The sequence below is a fragment of the Solanum tuberosum genome, unplaced genomic scaffold, assembly GCF_000226075.1.
Source record: "Solanum tuberosum cultivar DM 1-3 516 R44 unplaced genomic scaffold, SolTub_3.0 scf00580, whole genome shotgun sequence".
Classification (NCBI taxonomy): domain Eukaryota; kingdom Viridiplantae; phylum Streptophyta; class Magnoliopsida; order Solanales; family Solanaceae; genus Solanum; species Solanum tuberosum.
This window is the reverse complement of record NW_006239500.1, coordinates 174,099-194,743: the sequence shown is the minus strand read 5'-3', so window position 1 is coordinate 194,743 and position 20,645 is coordinate 174,099. Positions and strand designations below refer to the sequence as shown.

Here is a 20,645-nt window from a genome sequence, read left to right as displayed (position 1 = left end):
CACCCCCCCCCCCCCAAAAAATAGATTGCATTTTTACGTCTCACCAAATGTTTTTTCCCCCTTCTTTTTGTGTTAATGTTTGGTTATGTTTTTCATGTTTTTTGGAATTTTAGGATGATGAGAGTTTGAGAAGATGGAAGGAGCAGCTTCTTGGAAGTGTGGATATCAATGCTGTTGGAGGTAACCATTCTTTTGGTTTCAAGATTTGCTTCATGAATGAACTTTGTGGAATTTCCTATAACTAACATGTGAAATTTGAGATCTTTTCCTTTTCTTGTTTATGATGGGGATGACTATCCATGATGATAACTAACAGGTTGAAATAGCATATTGTATGATATGGGGTTTGTGTAAGTCCAGAAAATAGAAATGTGAACTTTGGGATGCTACCTTCTAGTAATGGTCCTCTTCTTTTCCCTACATTTGCATTTTAACGCATATAAGGCATGATAGAAATATAATTGTTAAAGTTCTCTTGGTTTTATTTCATTTTGGAATATGTTTAGTATGAGAATGAAATGGATCTGAATAGAGCGAAACAAATGCAGATGACCTGAATAGCTGACTTGAAATTTTTGGTACCGGGGGATAGTTGATTGATTTCTTTGCATTTTGGAGTGTCATGTTAAAGAACAAATTATGTGGACTTCATATTTGTCGCATTCCTAATTTGTTCTTCAGGATCAAATTCTTCTCGTGAAATGTCTGTTAGCTTTTAGTTGACTTTAATGTAAGGTAGTGCCTTCAACTATTCCATTGAGGTATCTGAACATACAATTAAGAAAATGAAATGATTTCCTGGATTCTGTTTCGTTGGAACATTTATAGTTTGACTAATCATCTGGTAAATGCTATTGTCTCGGTTTTTGAGTCATAGAAACAAATTAGATAACCACTCTGGTGTGATCTTCAAGTGAGGAGCGTTCTTTTTCATCTTGGATTTTTCCATCTTCACGAATTTCAGTAACGAAGAATAGAATTCCGATACTGGACCACCCTTTTTGAAGCATAGGTATAGATGACTGAATATATACATAGTGTTAATACTGTTTCTTTCTCTTAACTCACTGCTCACAGCACCAAATTTCATTTTTCCGTCATAAGTCCTGATACGACATTCTGGAAGGTGATTTTTAACTGCTTCTTCTGTGTGTCTGTTAATTGTAATATATGGTGTAGTAAAGGTAAAAAATTCACTATATCTATGCACAGTTTAGCTCTTATTAGTACAGTCAAGGTTCTTCAAAAACGACACTGTTTTAAATTTGTAGAATCCCTGGATCCAGACGTGAAGATCTTGAGCCTTGAAATCAAGTCACCTGGTAGACCTGATATTGTTCTCCCAATCCCTGAGGGTGGGAAACCCCAGTGTCCATGGTTTACACTGAAAGAAGGGAGCAAATACAGCCTAAAATTCTCATTTCTAGTCACCAATAATATAGTGACAGGGCTCAAATACACAAACACAGTTTGGAAAACTGGTCTCAAAGGTACTAGCCATGCTTTGCTGTCTCTATCTATGTGAATGTGGCGACATCTATATAAGATGTTTCTGATCAAAATGCTTTTTTTCTTTTCACAAAACCTATTTCAGTTGACAGCACAAAACAAATGATTGGGGCCTTCAGTCCTCAATCAGAGCCTTATACACATGAAATGCCGGAGGATACTACCCCTTCTGGCATGTTTGCAAGAGGATCTTACTCAGCAAGGACAAAGGTGATTATCTTCTGCCTTACATGCTCTGAACATATTCTTCGTCTATTATTTGACTTGACCCTCATACTATATATAGTACACCAGTACTGAAAATCTTCTGCTATTATTGAATTTGGTGAATATTAAGTTCTTCAATACTATGGACTGATCGAGACTGCAGTTGCTTGATAATGTATATGAATTCTAATTGATAAGTGATAACTACATGTAACCTTCCATAAAAAGCGAAATTAGTAACTTGGAAAATAGGACAAGTTACGTACTGCAACACGTTAAGATTTCACTGTGTATAAGTTAAATCCCTAACTTTATCCCATATTGGAGAATCAGTTGTCATTTCCTTTCGTCTTTGTGGATAGGACATAAATTTATTGTTATAGAGGTTGATTCATCTAGTCGAGCCGCAATATGATAATGCCAAAAGACAGATTTATTAGGTTGGTACCATAAGCAACATTAAGATCCAAGCATGCACCTAAAGCCTATATTGCTCGGACTCCCCAAAAATGCTGCCTCATCTATGATCCTCCAAAAATGCACTACTTCAGGATCTGACGCACGCACAATAGCATTTCTTGAAGAGTTCGAGCAGCACAGCCTGAAGTTGAAGGCATTTTTAGATATTTTCTTTCATGTTCTTTTTTTGGGTAACAACCGTAAATACTACCCTTAACCAACAAAAACCAAAACACCTAAAGAGCATCTAAACTTCACAACCATCTTCTAGGTAGGGTGTTATGAAGTATTACGCCTCCGATCCAACAAGCAACTAATTACACAAAGAATCTATGTAACAACATACCACATCTCTGAGATTTCTTTCTTAATACCATGTCCGTATTTACAGTTTATAGCTCTCCAAATATGACAATATCAAGTTAAGCTTGTGCACCTTACAGACATCATTCTAGAGGCTGATCTACGGGTATTCATTTAAAAATTTCCTTTTTATCTTGTTTCAGTTCCTTGATGATGATAACAAGTGCTATTTGGAGATCAACTACACATTTGACATCAAGAAGGAGTGGCTGGCAACATAAACAAAGATGTTGCTTGAATTGTCAAACCAAGACTATTCCTGTTTTCATTCTTCGTAATTTTTGTCCCGTCTTGTCTGATAGTTTTTTGAGAAGAGGAAAAGAAAAAGATAACATTTTGCTGCAGTTGATTATTCAATGATGTGAAGGAGTTAACTTTAGCAGTTAGGTTCTTACTTATTGAGTATCATTGAATAAAGTTGAGCTTTGGCTATGACTGATTAACAATGAGCTCTCTTTCTATCTCTTTCCTTCTCTTCGCATGCATAGGTATCGTCGTTTTCCTAATTGAATGTCCAGTAACTGAGATATCTTGAGAAACCAAAAGATTTTGTTGATCAAATTTTGATCTTTCATGTTATGGTTTTTGCATCCTTGTACTTACCTTCTAACTAAATTGACCATTGTCACCATATTTTTCTATTCTTAGAGAATCATAGTTGGGAGTTATCTGAGTATAGATTATTCCTTTTACTGTGAGGCCAAACATTATATCAAGCTTACTCTTTCATACTTTCATAGTATTATACTGAGTTTCTTGCACTTCGATTATCATATTACTTTGTGGTTTGTCATGCTTTCTTTAACATTTTGTCTTTGACTTCTTCTATTCCATTGTTTTCTTTTTTGTCGATTTGTTTTGTAATGCTTTTACTTGAGAATCTATCGAAATCAACTTTTTTACCTTGTAACGGTAAGACTTGCAAACACTATGTCTTTCTCAGACTTTATTTATACGATTACACTAGTATTTTGTGAATTTAATCTAGGTGTGAGCAAGTTAGTTCAGGCACAACAATAATATTACAGTGAAATTTTACAAGTGACATCTGGGAAAAATAGAGTGTATGCATACCTTATTATAATCTTGTAGCTAGTGACTGTTTTAAAAAAAATTCGACTTAAATGAAGCAAATCAAAATAGTAATGAAAAGAAAAAAAAGTCGTGAGAAATATAACAACTAATAGAAAAGCAAGCAAAGAATGAGAACATTAATAAAATATTGTGATCACCGTAACATAGTAAACAACGGACAATAATAAATAACAAAAGGCAAGGAATTGAACTAAGTGAATGGCCTTTATACCTTTTTATCTACCATTATATCCTCAATCAGTTGAAGTTACATTATATTTTTGATAATTAGCTTGGATATGAAGATTATAAAAAATATATTTATTAAAGCCAAATACAAAAATTCCACCCGTGACCATGAATCCGACCATGGCATGGTACCATGTGAACTTGACTTTAAGAACTTTACATAAACTTAAAAAAATAATCTTATATTCAGTATTCGTATTAAAGTTGAATCGTGTACACTAGAAAGACATATAGGCAAGCCATTCGATCGATTCTTCTCGAGCCTATTTTTATCTTTCGAATTAAGCTTCCAATTTAGTTGTCGCACATTGAAGGATTAACTAACACTAAATAAAAAAGGTTTTTGATCAAAGCTCTCAAATCTATAACTGTCCGACTAATTCAAATTTATATCTTATTTGATGCTTTTAATATAAGAGTTTTCGTTGAATTTACGTATTGCAAATTCGCTTATGTTCGATGCTCTTAACATAAGAGTTTTTCTATATCAAAAAATTTAAATTCGAGACATTTGATTAAACGTATCTCATTAAGAAGGTGCACCCCTATATTAACTTCTCACACGTTAACATTTCCACGCATTAAATTCTCAAAACCCCTCTTTCTCTCACACACAAAAATGGCCCTAAAATTCAACCGCAATCTCGCCGGAACTCTCTTCTCCGCCGTGGTGATCGCTTCCTTCTTCCTCTACGCCTCCGCTGCACTCGGCGGCGGAAAAGGCGGTTTACTCGGTGGTTGGAGCCGTATAACCGACACAAAAGACAGTAAAGTAGTGGAGATCGGGAAATTTGCAGTGGATCAGTACAACGAGGAGTCCAAGTCTGAATACAAATCCAAATTAGTGTTTAAACGAGTGGTGAAAGGAGAAACACAAGTCGTCGCCGGGACAAATTACCGACTGGTCATCTCCGCCACAGACGGCGGTCGTCGTAGCCGTAGCGGCAATAAGTACTTGGCGGAAGTTTGGGATAAGCCATGGGAGAATTTTAGAAATCTTACTTCCTTCAAAAAAATTATAAAAAGTGTTTAATTTTCTGCTGTTTTGGTTGTAAAAAAAGTTGTGTTTATTGTGATTGTTATGTTTCTTATATTACTGTTTGATTAGTGACTTTGTTTACTGTTACTTTATTTGGTTTTCTTTTACTTTTTGTTTGCCGTGAAAGTGATCGAGTTGGTTGAATAGAAGATTTTCAATAGGATTTTAAGTTCAAACCCTCTAAATATTTTTTCGATCCAGCTCATTGCACGAATTTGGAAGATATTATAATAGCAAACGAGTTTAAGTTATATACTATCTTTATGATTAATTGTTTTTCTTAATATTGATTGATCATATTTTACTTATTGTAATATGTAATTCATTTTATCTTTAAATTATAAATTTTCATATTAAAAAGGTTAACTTGTACATATTTTAGAATGATCAAATAGCTTTTTTTTGGGTTTCGATAATGCATATAATTTAAGTTCTTAGGCGAAGGTGGATATAATTGGGTATAATTATTTAGCTGTAGGCTTATAGAAATCTAGTATTTTTATTGCAGAATATAAATTTATATATAAAAAGTTATTAAAATTATAATAAAATATAGGTTTAATGTATAATTCTAAAAATATAAGTTTCGTGTATATATATTGAATTTGGAGAGTTTAAATTTTTTATATTTGCTCCTAATAAGATGTTTTATCTAGCTGAAGTTTTATGCCTTGAACGAGTAAAAGTTATTTACACAATCATGTCATATATAAAATAATTAATTTTTTTTTTTAAGCATAATCAAAAAGGGTTCAATTTCTCGATTAAACATGGAGTTTTAACTCAAAAGATGATTTTTATTTTAATTTTTCAAAAGAATGGATGCACAACTTGTTGAAATAAAGTTGTACTGACTGGATAAGTCTTAAATTTCTTTTTATTTCATTAAATTTTGAGCCATTTATTTGATGCTTGGACTTATCAATCTTCTTTTTACTTTTATTTATATGCATTAAATTCATTAAATGGTGCAAGTAAGTGTCACTATTTGTAATGACTTGAACTCTTTTTCTTTTATTTTCTATCTGAAATAATGAATTTAAATTTGTGCATTTTAGAATTTGTCTATGGATGCAATATTTATAATTGAATCTATTTCATTTAAAGAAATTCGAAAATAAAATTTCTAATTAAAGAGGGATGAATTTCAACCTTTCCACCCTATATAAATATTAAAATCACAATATAGATATCATATATTGAGATTTCAATTTTCTCACTGGAAATAGATATTAAAATTACAGTATAAATATTAAATATTGAGCGGAACAAAATAAATAAATAAATAAAAGAACACATTAAAATTATCTTTTGTTTGCCTCTCCCCTTTTCCTTTAATTATGGATCTATGAATTAGTTAAGAGAATATGACAAAATTAATTTTGTCTTCATTGTGAGGAAAAGGACATTTTGTTGCTTCACGTGAAAGTGTCAATATTATCATATAGGATCCCATGCTACTATTAAATTAATTATTAAGTCATTTAAAATCGATCGTTTTCTATAAAAAAAATTGATGTGAAATTATAGAGTAAGATAAGGTCTTCCTTAAATGTGAATAAAATTGATATTATTGTGATCGTTTTATTCTTAATTGGATATTTGATTTGAATCCATAACGTTTTTCAAAATATAAATTTAAATTTAAATTAATACGTTCAAAATATATGATGATTGTAAAGAAGAAAAGAATAACGTTTCACTCTTTACAATTTTATTAATTTATCGTTTTGCCTTTTGTACACTCCATAAGACAACATTTATAATAGGCTTAATACATAAATATGCCATTTAACTTGGCTTTAATAAATATGTATGTTCTCCAACTTTAGGTGTGCACAAATAGATACTGAAACTTATATAAAATTGAACGAGTAAATACACGCGTTCTACGTGGCATAATACACATATGACAAAAATTGCCATGCAGGACGTCACGTATGACTTGTGTTTACTTGTTTAATTTTATATATTAGCTTAAGTGTCTACTTGTGTATACCCAAAATTGAAGGACATAAATGTCAGTTAAAGAGCACGTTTTATGTATTAAGTCTTAACGATAAGAGTTATTTGGCTAAATTGCCCTCAAATGTGTAAATCTAGTGGTTGAATTAGGAAAAACCATAAGATCTCACTGTTAAATTTCATATGATACAAAAGTATTAGGTGATTTTTCTCCATTTCTTAAAATCTTAGTAAGTAAATTTTTTGAGAGATAACAATAACAATTGATCGACCCTTACCGCATCAGGTATCATCAGCCAAAATTTTCAACACAATCATTTAAATCTCTATTAACTAAAAAAATAAGATAAAGCACATATCACTTCATCATGATTACATAATAAACTCATGTATAAGTTCATGTTTCTTATATTTATTATTTAAAGATAAATATTCGATACAACTAAGTATTTATCACAAATATCTTGCTGAATAATCGAGGTGTGTTCTGGACGTCATAAAAATTACTCATTTGATTAAATTACCCTTATTAATTCTTTTAAGAATATTTTTAGGTTGATTTTTTTTATTTTCTAAAATTCAAATATTTTATATACTACTAATTATATTTAGATATTTATTTATATAGATAAATAAAATAAAGTAGTAGTATCCTAATAATATTATGCAACTATACTTTTACTTGCCACTTACTAAAAAAATGTTAGATACGTGATAATATTTCGGGGTGTGGGGCCCAACCAGATTCAACTGAAAACAGGAATCTGCTGTAGCTTCGGTGCACAGAGAGCTAACGGAGCAGATCGGTGGTTCAACAGTCTCCGGTCGCCGGCGGCATCAGTAGTAGCGGAAGCGGCAGCGGCAGCGGCAGCGATAGCTTTGTCATTACCGGAAAATAGAATCGGCGCCGGAGACACAGGTCGGGTGAAGATGAAGGGTTTATTATTCAAATCAAAGCCGAAAACTCCGGTTGAACTTGTTCGTCAGACTCGTGATCTCCTTATCTATACACAGCGTAATTCTGATATTCGCGAGAGCAAGCGAGAAGAAAAGGTAATGATTTGTTTATTAAAATAGAATTCTCTTGCTGTTTTTTTTTTTTCAATCGTAGTGTTTAGACATGCTTAAATTTTATGTTTAGTTGTGATTTGAGTCGGAGGTAAAGCTAGAATTTTGTGTTTATGAGTTCTGAATTCTAGAGAAACGTAGTTTATTGGTGTTGTGATTAAATTGTTTTTACATATTAAGTGAATCTTCTCAACACAAATACTCCTTAGGTTTTAATTTGTTTGTGTGATTTTGACTTGCTACGGAGTTTAAGAAAGGAAAGAAGATGTTTAAATTTTGTGGTCTTAAAACATGTCACGTTGGAAGTTAGGATTAAAGTGTTTGATGGAAAAGTAAAGAGGTGTTCTTTTTGAAACAGACTTAAAAAGGAAAGTAAGACAAACAAATTTAAACAGAAGGAGTACGTGGTTTAGGCTAAATCTATGCAGAACTGTAGTTCTACCCCTATTTTGAGTTTGTCTTGCTTTTTTGTTTGTTGGGTTTGATTTTTATTTGATTTTTTTGGTTGTATGCTTTTGAATCTGGATAGTTCTGTGCAATGACAGAATTGGATGTCCTTAGTTGGCTAAATTTGGATCTGGATCAGTTGTTTTTTTTAATATAATTAAGTCTTTACTTTGATTTTCATTGGATGCTTAAATTGGTAGAAATTCAATGGATGAATCAACTATGCCTTAGTCCCGAATTTGTTTGGTCAGTTATATGTGATGAAACTGGTAGATAGAAGTTACTTTACTTGGTGTAGGTGCTAGTTGTAGTGGGACAACTTTTCAAAGTTGTGTTATCCTTCGACTTGGTTCTATCTTTAGGTTTTGGCGTACTCCATTAATATGAATTGCATGATGAAAAGAAGGAACAACCATATGTAGTTCTGTTTCTAATTGAATATGCATACATGAATTGGCTATAAATTTGAGTTGTGTACTTCTTTCCTCATCCGAATTTGCAGATGATGGAGTTAAGCAAGACAATGCGAGACTTAAAGTGTGTTCTTTACGGGAATGGTCAATCAGAACCTGTCTCTGATGCTTGTTCTCAGCTGACTCAAGAATTCTTTAGAGAAGACACTCTACGGCTGCTGATTAATATTCTTCCAAAACTGAATTTAGAGGTAATACTTAACCCTTGAATGCATGAAGTTTCTTGTGGTCATGTTGTCTCACTCTTATTGGATCAATTGTCTTTCTTATGCATTTATCTGCATTTCATGAGAAAATATCATCTGGTTCTCTAGTTTTTGCTTCTGGTTTCACTGCATGTGATTTGGTAATTTGGTGTTGGCTTTTGATGTTTATCGACCCTATTACACATAAGATCTTGTTGTTTCCATCCTCTTGTCTTTCTATTACAAGGAGATTTACTTTTTGCAGGCTCGTAAAGATGCTACTCAAGTAGTTGCAAATCTGCAAAGACAACAGGTTCAATCGCGGTTGATTGCTTGTCATTACTTGGAAGCAAACATTGATCTGATGGATATATTAGTAACAGGGTAAGCAGTGGCAGAAAAGAAGTTTAGGAATATGGTGGCATGTTATTATCATGTGCTTATTGCATTACCAAATTGATTCATTTTATGAGTTTTTAAATTGTTTGAATTAATTTTGGGCTTTTACTTTCTAATACAAATTGCTGATTCTTATGCTTGGGCAATCAACAAAAAGAATGGTATGATAGATGAACATGTTATACATAGAATTAAAATAGGATGGTCAAAAAGAAATGCTACTCGGTGCTATGTCATAGTAGGATGCCCATCAGTGAAAGGTAAGTTTTATAGAACAATTTTAAGACCAACAAACATTCACAAGATAAGCGCTCAGAGATGCAAATGCTAAGATAGATGTGTGGTCATATTATATTAGACAAGATTGAAAAAGACCATGTTCAGATTAACAGAAGGTGCAAGTAGCACATATTGAGTATAGAATGAGAACAGATCGCTTGAGATACTTTGGTCATGCCCTGTGTTTTCCTCCGGATGCACTGATCCATAGGTATGAAATCATGATGAATGAAGGTGTCAAAGTGGAATAAGGTAGACCTAAAATCACTTGGAACGAAGTTGTCTGGAAAGATATACAATCTTTTGAAATCGATGCATATTAAGTGAAAAATAAGGCATGATGGAAGAAAACAATCTATATATTTAGTCTTGTTAGTACTTTCACTTTAGGTCCTATGCTTTATGGAGTATTTTATCCCTGTCAGATATTTGTATATACCAGTTAAAAATATAGAGAATTTTTCTATTCCTTTTTATTTTGTATAATATTGGTCTGAGATAAGCTTTAATAGAGCTACATGGTTAGTGACGATTTATATAGCTGAGCCCAACTGTTTGGTATTGAGGCATTGTTGTAATCAAAGTAACTCGTTGATTCACATATCTAGTCAAGTTTCTTTGCACTTGTTGTGCTGAGGTAGTATTTTTTGCCATTTTTAAAGCCTTGATAGGATAGCTTCTTTTACAAAATTTGTTTCCTAGGAAGAAAAGACGTTTTTGAAGATCATCTGTCAATCTTTTGGCTATTGGTATATGGATTTCTGATGATTCTTTTCCCTTGCCGTTTAGGTATGAGAATACAGAAATGGCTTTGCATTATGGTACGATGCTAAGGGAATGCATTCGACACCAGAGTGTTGCAAGGTGAATCACATGAACCTATCTGATGCGCTTTTTTCTTCTTCATTTTTTTTTTCAAACAATTATATATCGTTTGAATTGATTGGTATTAGAGGATTCATATATCTGATCTAAATTGAAGTACGTAATTGCTTTCTTTTTGCTATCTATTTCTAAATTCTTGAGTGTGAATGAAACGTGTTGCAACCTTATGCTGCTACTGCTGGATCTATTTTTTGAGAACATATATATGTGCTTCTGTTGTTAGGTATGTCTTGGAATCAGAGCACGTGAAGAAGTTTTTTGATTATATTCAGCTGCCAAATTTTGACATTGCTGCTGATGCCGCTGCAACTTTTAAGGTTGGGTCCTTTTAATTATGTTAGTGGAATGAATATCTGATAGATAATTGTTGTTCCCTGAAAATATCCTGTTGACATTTCAATGGCTATTCAAGCAAATATGGCATCAATCTTATTCCCTATTGCACTAGCAAACCTCTTAGGAAAAGAAGGAAAGAGAAGCTAATTGTACTCCACATGAACCCTTGGCTGTATAGGGTGTGGTTAGCTTGCTTTTATCAAATCAATAATTGGGGCTTCTTAATGTCTGCTGTAAGAACTTGTTGAATTAATTTCTACTGAAATTCAGTAGATTGGTCGTACTATGGTCATTTAAAGCTAATAGTGTTCTTGACATATTTATTGTTGTTCTGAGAAGCTTTTGCTCTTTCTTAAGAGTTGCTTCTCATGCCTACTGCAGCATTATCCCAATTTGGTTGCAATATTTTTTGCAGGAACTCTTGACGAGGCACAAATCAACATTAGCTGAGTTTCTTTCGAAGAATTATGACTGGGTAATAGATTTAGTATATTTGTCTTATTGCTTGTTATTGTACACATGCAAGTGAATTGTTTGTACCATAGTTACCAGGAGTTCTCTATGAACTTGTTGCTACTTGTTTTGTTATCTATAGATAAAAGTTGTTCTTTAGAAACTTCTTGCTTAATATAGCTTTGATACTTAACGTGTTTTGTTGTAGGCACTATTATTTTCTTTATTACAATGAAATGATTCTTATAGTACTGATGGAACACTCAGTTTATGCACATTTTACGTTTATGTTGGGGCTTCATCTTTATGGCTTTCAGAGTCTACTTTATTAGTCTTAGAAACTCTTGCTTTCACCCGATGGTGCCTCTTGAGACACCTTTCCATTATCAACAAAGGGGTGATAAATTGTGACATGTAATTGGAAAGAGAAGTTGTGTTAAGAACCTTAGAGTCTGTTCTTGTTTCTTCCCTTTTCCTTTCACCCAGGTTTGTGTAGTTGAGGGTAGGCAGAATAGGATCAACTGTTATTATCTGAAGGATATCGGTAAGGAGGATTTTAGTGCCAGCTACATGAATTCTCAGTGTTTTGTACTTGGGGTTAATGATTGGTACATAAACGTGTTCAACATTTATCTGTATGATATATATTTTTTAACTTCTAATAGCTTTTTCCGGTTTTCTTGTTGGATTTTCTCATCAATTACTCTTTCTTCGATAAATGAATCACGAGGAACTTATTCTGTTCTGGTTTTGCTTTCAGTTCTTTGCCGAGTATAACTCCAAACTGCTAGAGTCCAGTAATTACATCACCAGAAGGCAAGCTATCAAGGTAAGGGAAGCCTCCGCTCTTCTTGTAGACAACTTGTGCTGAATAATATACTTCCGAAAAATTCTGTTTCTTCAGAAACTTTTTCACATCTTTTGGTATATATCTCGGTGGAACCAAGTACATAGTATCCATACATGTTTGATGTGCATTTTCTACCTCAAGCCCTCCTCATATTACATTGATAACATCTTTTCTCGATCCCTTGTATACTGATCCTCATTTTGTTGAAAGAGTTGTTTTTGCATCTTCCTTTTCAGGGCTGTGTTTGTAGTTGACATCGTAAATTCTTTAGAAAACATTTTTATATGTACCTTTTGGGTTGGGCTTAGCAGAAATCCTCTTTCCACGATAAAGCAGGGAAGAGGAGGAAATTGAGGGTCTTGGATAAGAGAGAATTGAATGAAATTCATGTATTCAAAATTTAGCAGTTTTACAGATTCACTAGAATGGAGTGATTCAATCTGTTGATTGACGGGAAATAGAACCTTTTGACTTGAAGAGAAATTTCCAGTGGTTCAGTTTTTTTCTTCTTTTTTTCCATTTATTCAGACTCTCTGTCATTTCTTTCTACCGGAAATTCATAATGTTATACACCACTATAGGTCATTATAGTTCTGGAGTCTTTCTTCATTTTTTTCACAGTGAGTCTTCCCAATTTATATTTAGGTAGCTTGTTGCCTGACAAGTATCCCTTTTTCATTGTTTTTCTTTTAATCTTTAAAGATGTTTGTTTTACTGTTGCAGCTGTTGGGAGACATCCTGCTCGACCGCTCAAATGCTTCAGTAATGACGCGTTACGTTAGTTCAAGAGACAACTTAAGGATTCTTATGAATCTTCTCAGGGTATTGAGCTATATTTTGTTGCATTGTTCTTATTTCAGCCCTCTCTTCCTGACCGTCATTCTACTTTATTCTTTAATCTTGTATTCTCTTGAAGTTTCTTAGTTCTTTTGGTGCATTTGATTTTATCGTCTTCTTATTTTGTGGGTGGTGGGGGCTTTACCATATCTATCATGAAATGGTTGCAGTTGATATTCGCTTCGCAACATCAGTTCAAGTTTTTGTGTGTGATAAGTCCAACTCAATCCAATGGACAAATTGTTAACTTGTGAAATGAGTAAAATTAGATCGACCACTTTTTGCTTAGCACAAAAGACTTGAACGAATGTCACTCACTCATTTGAACAAGTTCAGAGACTTAGATGGTAACTTTTACGTGTATAGAGAAAGTTGTGCAGCTCCCTTTTCCCATCACTTTAGTTGATGATCTGAAAAGCCAGCCTCGCACCGAGAAGAATGGCTACGCTACGCCATCAAAATATCTTCTTGAATTTCTGTGATTTTTTGTTGATTGCTGATTTCCTCATTTGGCAGGAATCAAGCAAGAGTATCCAGATAGAAGCATTCCATGTTTTCAAGGTACTCTATTGATTTTGACTTTTTTTAACCACGTCCGCTGACTGTTCCGTTAGCAACAGCTTCGTCTCTGACTTTCGTCTTTTGCAGTTATTTGCTGCAAACAAGAACAAGCCTTCAGATATTATTAGCATCCTCGTCGCAAATAGAAGCAAGCTTCTGCGCCTCTTTGCCGATTTTAAGACTGATAAAGGTACATACATACAAAGTAAATATCAATTACCAATATGTTACATGCACATAAATACAAACTCAGAACTGTATCTCGTGAAAGGATACCTCACAGTTAAGCTGGCTCGGACACGACAATTATCCGAAAACGTAACATTATTCCTAACTCTGTATCTTTTCCTATCTTACAGAGGATGAGCAATTTGAGGCTGACAAAGCACAAGTTGTCAAAGAAATTGCAGCCCTTGAAACCAAGGAACTCTCTTGAACTCAGTACTAGTTAGTTCCTAAGCTGTCAAGGTTATGGCTCTGTGTGTGTAAATGAATGATGTTTTTTCTCAACTGAACTTAGCTCTTGAAATTATTAATTAACCTTCACTTTTTGTTTGTGGTTATTTTGTCATTTGTTTCCTTCATCTTCTTTCTCTAGCCAAAAAACACTTTTTTTTTAAAGGTTTGGAGATTTTATTGTTGCATTTCATTCGAACTCAATTCTTTTTTAGCTGATTGTATATCAGAAACAACCTCTCTACTCCATAAAGGTAGAAGGTTAGCGTACACGGTACACCTCACCTTCCTCACACTCCACTAGTAAAATTATACTATTGTGTAGTTTAAGTGGTCAAACTAGAGCCTCCACTTTCTTTTCGTTATTACTATATAAAAGTAGGAGCATTATAACTACGTAAAATTGCATGTTTTTTTTTTAAATTGGCTAATTTGTATTGAAATTTTTGTTCTTTAGCCATCAACTTATATGGGAAAAGGATATGATATATCCCAAACTTTGTTATTTATAGCTCATATACCCATCGTTATGAAAGTGATTTATATATATATTATTGTTTTAAAATAACTTATATATACTATTTGCATCTAATTAAAATGAAAAAATTAATTTTAAATTATTTTTTATTAACTTTTTTTATATTAAAAAAATCCATGTACGTGTATATTTGATCCTTCTCATATGTTTTTTATTACTTTTTAAATTTAACCGCTAATTTGAATTATTTTGATGATCAAATTTATTTTCACTTATTTTCTTGAAAAATTATATTAGTTTTAATTTATTTTCTCTTTTTTCATTCACACTTATTTCTTTATATTTCTCTTAGTTTTACACTAAATAGTGAAAGTAAAAATGAAACAAGAATATGAAACTCAAATAATAATAATCAAAGAAGTTAAAAAATAATTTATGTGTGAAAAATATTAAATACATGATTTTTTTTCAAATATTGAAAATCAAAAAAATCAATTTAAAATTGATTTTTTTTATCACTTTTGTAATGGTATGCATATATGTGAGCTACTTTTGTAACGAGAAAAAGTATGTGTGAGTCAATTTTATAACGATATGACGATATAGTTATATGTGAACCACTTTTATAACGAGAATATATCAATATTAAATGACAAAGTTGAGTGGTATATCTAATATTTTCCCAACTTATATTTAGCAAAGCATAAGTTATTGAGAAATCAAAAACATGTCTGAATAAAATTTGTAAAATATTATAATACTAAAAAACAAATTATTTAGCATAATAGGCAAAAATTAAACACCAACACAAAATAGTCAAAAGTGCAAATAACCAATTACTCATTTTATTTCTTCTACATCTTCTCTTCTAAGATTTTAGGGTTTAGCATAAACCCTAACAAAATTGGGCATCAATGGAGGCACTGAAAGAGTGTAGGGCGAATTTGGTTGTGAATTTACATCCATCAAACGCCAAAAACGTCGAAACCGGTGTTTATCGCGAACTCAGCTCTCTTCTTTTCAAGTAATTCCTCATCATCCTTCCTATTTAGTGTTAGAAAATTGAAGTACGGTTCAATTTGAAGTTGCAGACTTTGAGTTTTGTGTTTTTCTCAGTGAAATCTATCTACAAACGAATTTAACAAAAAAAGTGATTTTTTTGGTTTTGATATGAGAAATTTTGGTGAATGTTACATTTTTTAGTGTGGAGATGTTAATTAGTTTATAACGCATGTTTTGTTTCAATAGAGTGTTTATTAATCCATTTTTAGTTAATTATATTGCTCGGTCTCTCCAAAAATGTTACTGCAACATAGGTTTGAAGAAGGTTTGTCTAGAACTTCCCATATGTGAGCTTTGTATAGCTGGCTTTGAGCTAGCATAAAAGAGGAGAGTTGTGGTAGGTTGACTGAGTGCATAAATAAATATAGTCATAATATGATGAGTCCTCTAAACATTGGCTTTGTCTATGCATCATGCCGTATATCAGCATGGTGGGTGTCTGATAAAAAAGGCGAGAGGGAGGTTGGATTACCCTACTTTTCTGCTTACTGTAGCATAGGCCTTCGCCACTTCAAATGGGCGCTTCGCCCCTCTTTTTTTTTGAATTAGAAAGGTTGGATTTCATCTTTGCAAGTAGTTAGGGATTGATGTGTGGCTGATCATTATTGTTATTTTTGATGTTGAATGTAAATGGATTGTGCAAGCAATTTTACTTATCAGCTTGTTCAATCAGTTGAACAGATTATTGGGTTTATTATCTGATGGTGGCTTCTTTTACTGCCTGTTTTATTTTGGGCTGACAATCCTGCTATTTAAAGCTCCTACTTTTCATGGGTTAATGTTTTCTTTCTTCTCTTCCCTCCCCCATTATCACTAAGGAATTTGGTGTTTGAGTGTATTTGGCCTTCTGCTCCACTTGTTTCTTAGGTACTTTTGTTCATAAGGCTCCTTTCTCTTTACAGGTTTAATGAAGCTTTAGATGGTGTGGTATTGACTTATGAACCCAAGTTCAGTAGCAATTTGGCTAGAATTCTTCCAGGAATTCACCCTTATTTTGGTGTGAGACTTGAAGCAAAGTTGCTACTTTTTAATCCAAAGCCAGAAATGCTATTAGGTAGTCCTGCAACTTAGTTCTTTTTTGCGTAATATCATGTGGGATTCAAACACATTAATTTTTTTTTAAGAAAAATTGTTTGTAAAATTGTACTCTAGCTCAGTTACCTTCATAGGCTTTTTGTTCTGGTAGTGAAGTTGGAGTAAAATGCTAAAGTAATGCAAATTTTCTTAATTTCACAACCTCATTGTTCTCCCTTTTTCAGAAACTCAAAGTTCAACTCCCCACCCTAGAGATATAAATATTTAAGGGAGAGTTTGGTAGAGTGTATTAGCAAAAATAATGCATGCATTAGCTGTGTATTAGCAGTACCTTGTTTGGTACACTTTTTCATGCTATGTAGCATTAGTTATACACCCTGTTGTGTATTGAGGAGTGTTTTTACTAATACCATGGATTTCTAGGTATTAGTACTACAAAGGGATTTTTTGTAAATAAATATTTTTATATAATGCATGCTATTTTTAATTTACATCTTTTTCACCATAATTGTGAAGGACATTTTTGTAAATAAATATTTTTATACCATGCATGCTATTTTTAATATACTAAACCAAACAATGCATAAGAAATAATCTATGTATAACTAATGCACACATTACTAATACACTGTATTTAGCATTATTTTTCTATACTCTACCAAACGACCCCTTAATGCTTAAGAGTGTATGTCATAGGTATAATATGGTAAATTCATTTGGATTGACTTTGTTTCTTTAATCCTACTTTTGATATTGATCTTTTCAGAAGGTGAGGTCGTTAAAGTAGGCGAGCAGTCTATTCACATAGTAGTTCTTGGTTTTTCTTCTGCTGTCATAGCAGATGAGGACATTCGAGAAGATTTCAAGTATAAAATTGTAAGCACTTTGAACTAATGAGACCTTGAGTTGAGATATAGATTTGATACTGATTTGTCTTTGGATATGTTTCTCTTTTTGTAGAAACACGGGAAAGAAGTTTTTGTCAGCAGATCTAACAAGAAACACAGGATCAAAGTGGGAACTACTCTACGGTTCTCAGTCAAGAAGTAAGATCTTCGGTCATATTTCTTTTTTGAGCTCTGGAAATTCTTTTCCTGCGTTCCTCTAAATAGGGATTGATACATAACAAAAGTAATATAAAATAAAAAAAGAAAAGAAGCATATATGCAGTTATTTTGGTCCAGTGACAAGTTATATAGGTATACGAGTCTGCTTTCAAGGCAGCATCTTGAATTTGAGAGAAGCTTGTCTTAGTGTGGCATAGTCTTGGTCAATAGTGTTCTTGAATCCTTGTACTTTGATTATCATATTATTTTGTTGTAGTTACTACTACTTTTTTCAGACTGCTTTGTCATACTTTCTATAGTCTTTTTCCATGACTTCTTCACTTCCATCATTTTCTTTTCAAACTGCTTTGAATTGCTTTTCCTCGAGCTGAGGATCTATCAGATTTCAGAAACAACCTCTCTACCGCCCAAGGTTGGGGTAGGTCTACGTACACTCTACCCTCCCAGACCGCACGTGTGGGATTACACACTAGGCATTGTTGTTGTTGTTGTTGTTGTTGTGTTGTAGAGAAAGAGATCGTGAGATTTAAGAATATGGTGCATAAATATGACAATGAATCAAGGGAGAGTCATATAACTATTAACTTTGAACTATTGTAATAGCTAAAAGAGGTGTAATTTAGGAGGTGACATTTTGTTTTTTTAGTATCACATAAATGAAAAAATAGAAAAAAGACCAACAATTAAGTAAAAAATAAAAATATGTAGTCCAGTCATTGAGAGTGCCAAGTACCTCTCTTATGACCAGAATTTTATTTATATATAAGTAGATAGATAAATATAGATTTTCAATGGGCTATAGTAGCCCTAATTTGTTGGGTTGTCTGCATGAATGATTTCCTGAATTTGCATGCTCCTTAATTATTGCGGTGTTTAGATAGTAATCCTTCCAATGTTTCTACTACTGAATCTTAATTCTCTTTTGCTTCTCCTTTCAGCTCTGCATTTTATTTTTTTGGTTACTTTAAAGGATGAATTAGACTTGATGTCGTGCTTTTTATTTGTAGTTTTGATGAAGAGATACTACATATATGTGGGTCATTAATTCCAGATAACACAGGAAATATTCAATGGTTGGAAACAAAGGCAGAAGAGTCTCAAGCTTACAGGTTTGCTAACTGTGAAGTTTCTATTCACTTATTTCATTCCATCACTCCGCCTCATGCATTTTTCTGATATTGCAGCATTACAGAAAAGAGGATAGGCAACAAAAGGGCTGCTGAATTGCTTGAGCCTGATAACTTAGTACCCTACAGGGAAAAGCTGAAATCTGATAATCATATTAAGAAATTGAAAAAATCTAAAAGCAGAGACAGCTGAATATGCTAATTGTATGCATACATCACAACAATTTTTTGGCAAGGTATTCATTTCCTGTTCTTCTGTTTTTGTTTTTGTTTTCATGTCTTAGTTGTCTGCTCATTACATTTCTTATTTTGATCTTCCATTCATTCCTTGGATCTCAAATAAATTTCCACTTGTAGTTTTCCAATTTATTTTAACTTTGGATAATTAAGATGATACCTCCTGCATTACAAAGAGGTTAAGGAAATAAATAGCTACATCCAACCAAGGAAAGAGGATGATTCATTTTGGTGTATGGAGCAACAACAATTTGGGACTTGGAAGTCAAAATCCAATAATGGGAAATGAGGTTAAACTCATTTTCCTTGGTCCCTTATGTGTTTTGGATGATTTACTAGATAAATATGAAAGCTCGAGGATGTAGTTACTAGAAAACGAACATAAGTTGATGCTCTTTCGTGCCGTTTGTTTTCTGATGGTGGTGGTGAGAGATTTGATGGTTTAGGTGATGGTGGAGGAGAAAGGTCTTGTCATTGAGCAAAGGTGGTTGTTGCATCGTGCTGGACTGCTAAGACAGAAAAATAATTTAATAAAAGATGTTAAAAAAGTTTATGATATGTTTCTTGGCTTCTCACTCTTTGAGAGTGTAATGCACTCTCTTCGCCACATATAGCATTTCGTTTCAAGATAGCAAAGTATAGTAGTGAGTAACAGATAATCCGGGGATCATTTTTTTCTTCTTCAAAGAATCCAGGTCTAGTTTAGGTGTGACGGGTGTTTTTATAATTTTTCCCATCTCAAATCAACTTCCTCCCATAGTTTTCCAATTTGTATTTGATGCTTTGATATGACATATTGCCCTTCACCCCCTCCCCTTTCTTTTGTTATACATGTCCTTAACCACTACATACATGGAAATTTTTGTAGTGCCTCAACTCTCATGCTAAGGCTACTTTACATGCATTAAATTTGGACCCGAAGGTGGATGTCAAAACTATAGAGAATTGGTTCAACAACTTGTACGCGAGGTGATTTGTGAAGAAGGGACCGGTAAAGATAGCCAATGTTTTACTGGTTTTTGCTGTTGTTACTGCTCATGATAATATAGTAGGAGGTAGATGAAACTTTAATTTGCATAATCCTTTATCAATGTAATCTCATTTTTGCTCAACTAAATACTGTCTTAGTTTCAATGACACTAGTGCCAATATAAATTGCTGTATTTTTTCTCAGAATTGGCAAAGTAAAACCAGATCTGCTTTCTGTGTGGTGCACAATATGTTACATACCAATCAGTCTAAATGTAAGGGCAGTACAGATGCTTGGCTTTCCGAAGAGAGTCGGATTGTTTCCATAGCTTGAACCCGTGGTCACAACCTACCACAACTATTACCATTGCGCTAAAGCTCCTCGTTCAACATGGTCACACAACGGCATCGCGCATAACACAAACTAATAGTTAGCCAGCAACATAACTGAATAATCGAGGTGTGTACAAGTTGGTTTGGACATTATCATCATCATTAATTGAATATTACTTGCGACGTGATGTGTGACACCCAGATAGATGTACTAATGACTTTGGAGCAACCTACTCAGACAAA

The 20,645-nt window shown here is 33.2% G+C and overlaps 4 protein-coding genes across 4 annotated transcripts in view; all 4 read left to right on the top strand.

Annotated features, from left to right (window-relative positions):
* Positions 1-2,987, top strand: part of LOC102592782 (rho GDP-dissociation inhibitor 1-like) — a 5,383-nt gene extending 2,396 nt beyond the window's left edge. The window contains exons 2-5 of the mRNA XM_006365792.2: positions 114-180; positions 1,272-1,490; positions 1,595-1,719; positions 2,682-2,987. Of these exons, the coding sequence (XP_006365854.1) occupies positions 114-180; positions 1,272-1,490; positions 1,595-1,719; positions 2,682-2,759 (489 nt within the window). The 3' untranslated portion in view covers positions 2,760-2,987. The remainder of the gene's footprint in view (positions 1-113; positions 181-1,271; positions 1,491-1,594; positions 1,720-2,681) is intronic.
* Positions 2,988-4,411: 1,424 nt separating this feature from the next.
* LOC102592439 (cysteine proteinase inhibitor 5-like) lies at positions 4,412-5,007 on the top strand. The gene has a single exon (XM_006365791.2). It carries the CDS (start codon positions 4,481-4,483, stop codon positions 4,892-4,894), a length of 414 nt encoding a protein of 137 aa, XP_006365853.1. The 5' UTR covers positions 4,412-4,480; the 3' UTR covers positions 4,895-5,007.
* Positions 5,008-7,540: 2,533 nt separating this feature from the next.
* Positions 7,541-14,220, top strand: LOC102592104 (putative MO25-like protein At5g47540). The gene is made up of 11 exons (XM_006365790.2): positions 7,541-7,918; positions 8,883-9,044; positions 9,304-9,422; positions 10,506-10,580; positions 10,825-10,918; positions 11,353-11,412; positions 12,151-12,219; positions 12,964-13,062; positions 13,594-13,638; positions 13,726-13,828; positions 13,998-14,220. Exons 1-11 carry the CDS (start codon positions 7,796-7,798, stop codon positions 14,072-14,074), a joined length of 1,026 nt encoding a protein of 341 aa, XP_006365852.1. The 5' UTR covers positions 7,541-7,795; the 3' UTR covers positions 14,075-14,220.
* A 1,176-nt stretch (positions 14,221-15,396) lies between these two features.
* LOC102591771 (uncharacterized) lies at positions 15,397-20,318 on the top strand. The gene is made up of 7 exons (XM_006365789.2): positions 15,397-15,596; positions 16,537-16,688; positions 17,436-17,545; positions 17,630-17,715; positions 18,744-18,845; positions 18,921-19,099; positions 19,969-20,318. The coding sequence occupies exons 1-6, from the start codon at positions 15,487-15,489 to the stop codon at positions 19,054-19,056; spliced, it is 696 nt and encodes a 231-aa protein (XP_006365851.1). The 5' UTR covers positions 15,397-15,486; the 3' UTR covers positions 19,057-19,099; positions 19,969-20,318.
* Positions 20,319-20,645: the final 327 nt, after the last annotated feature.

Excerpts from the sequence above, each read along its gene's own strand:
- LOC102592439 (XM_006365791.2), top strand. The coding sequence starts at position 4,481 with ATGGCCCTAAAATTCAACCGCAATCTCGCCGGAACTCTCTTCTCCGCC.
- LOC102592104 (XM_006365790.2), top strand. The coding sequence starts at position 7,796 with ATGAAGGGTTTATTATTCAAATCAAAGCCGAAAACTCCGGTTGAACTT. Across the intron at positions 7,919-8,882 it reads AGAGCAAGCGAGAAGAAAAG|ATGATGGAGTTAAGCAAGAC; the intron begins GTAATGATTTGT and ends CCGAATTTGCAG. Across the intron at positions 10,919-11,352 it reads ATGCCGCTGCAACTTTTAAG|GAACTCTTGACGAGGCACAA; the intron begins GTTGGGTCCTTT and ends TATTTTTTGCAG.
- LOC102591771 (XM_006365789.2), top strand. The coding sequence starts at position 15,487 with ATGGAGGCACTGAAAGAGTGTAGGGCGAATTTGGTTGTGAATTTACAT. Across the intron at positions 15,597-16,536 it reads CTCAGCTCTCTTCTTTTCAA|GTTTAATGAAGCTTTAGATG; the intron begins GTAATTCCTCAT and ends TTCTCTTTACAG. Across the intron at positions 17,716-18,743 it reads CTACGGTTCTCAGTCAAGAA|TTTTGATGAAGAGATACTAC; the intron begins GTAAGATCTTCG and ends TTTTATTTGTAG.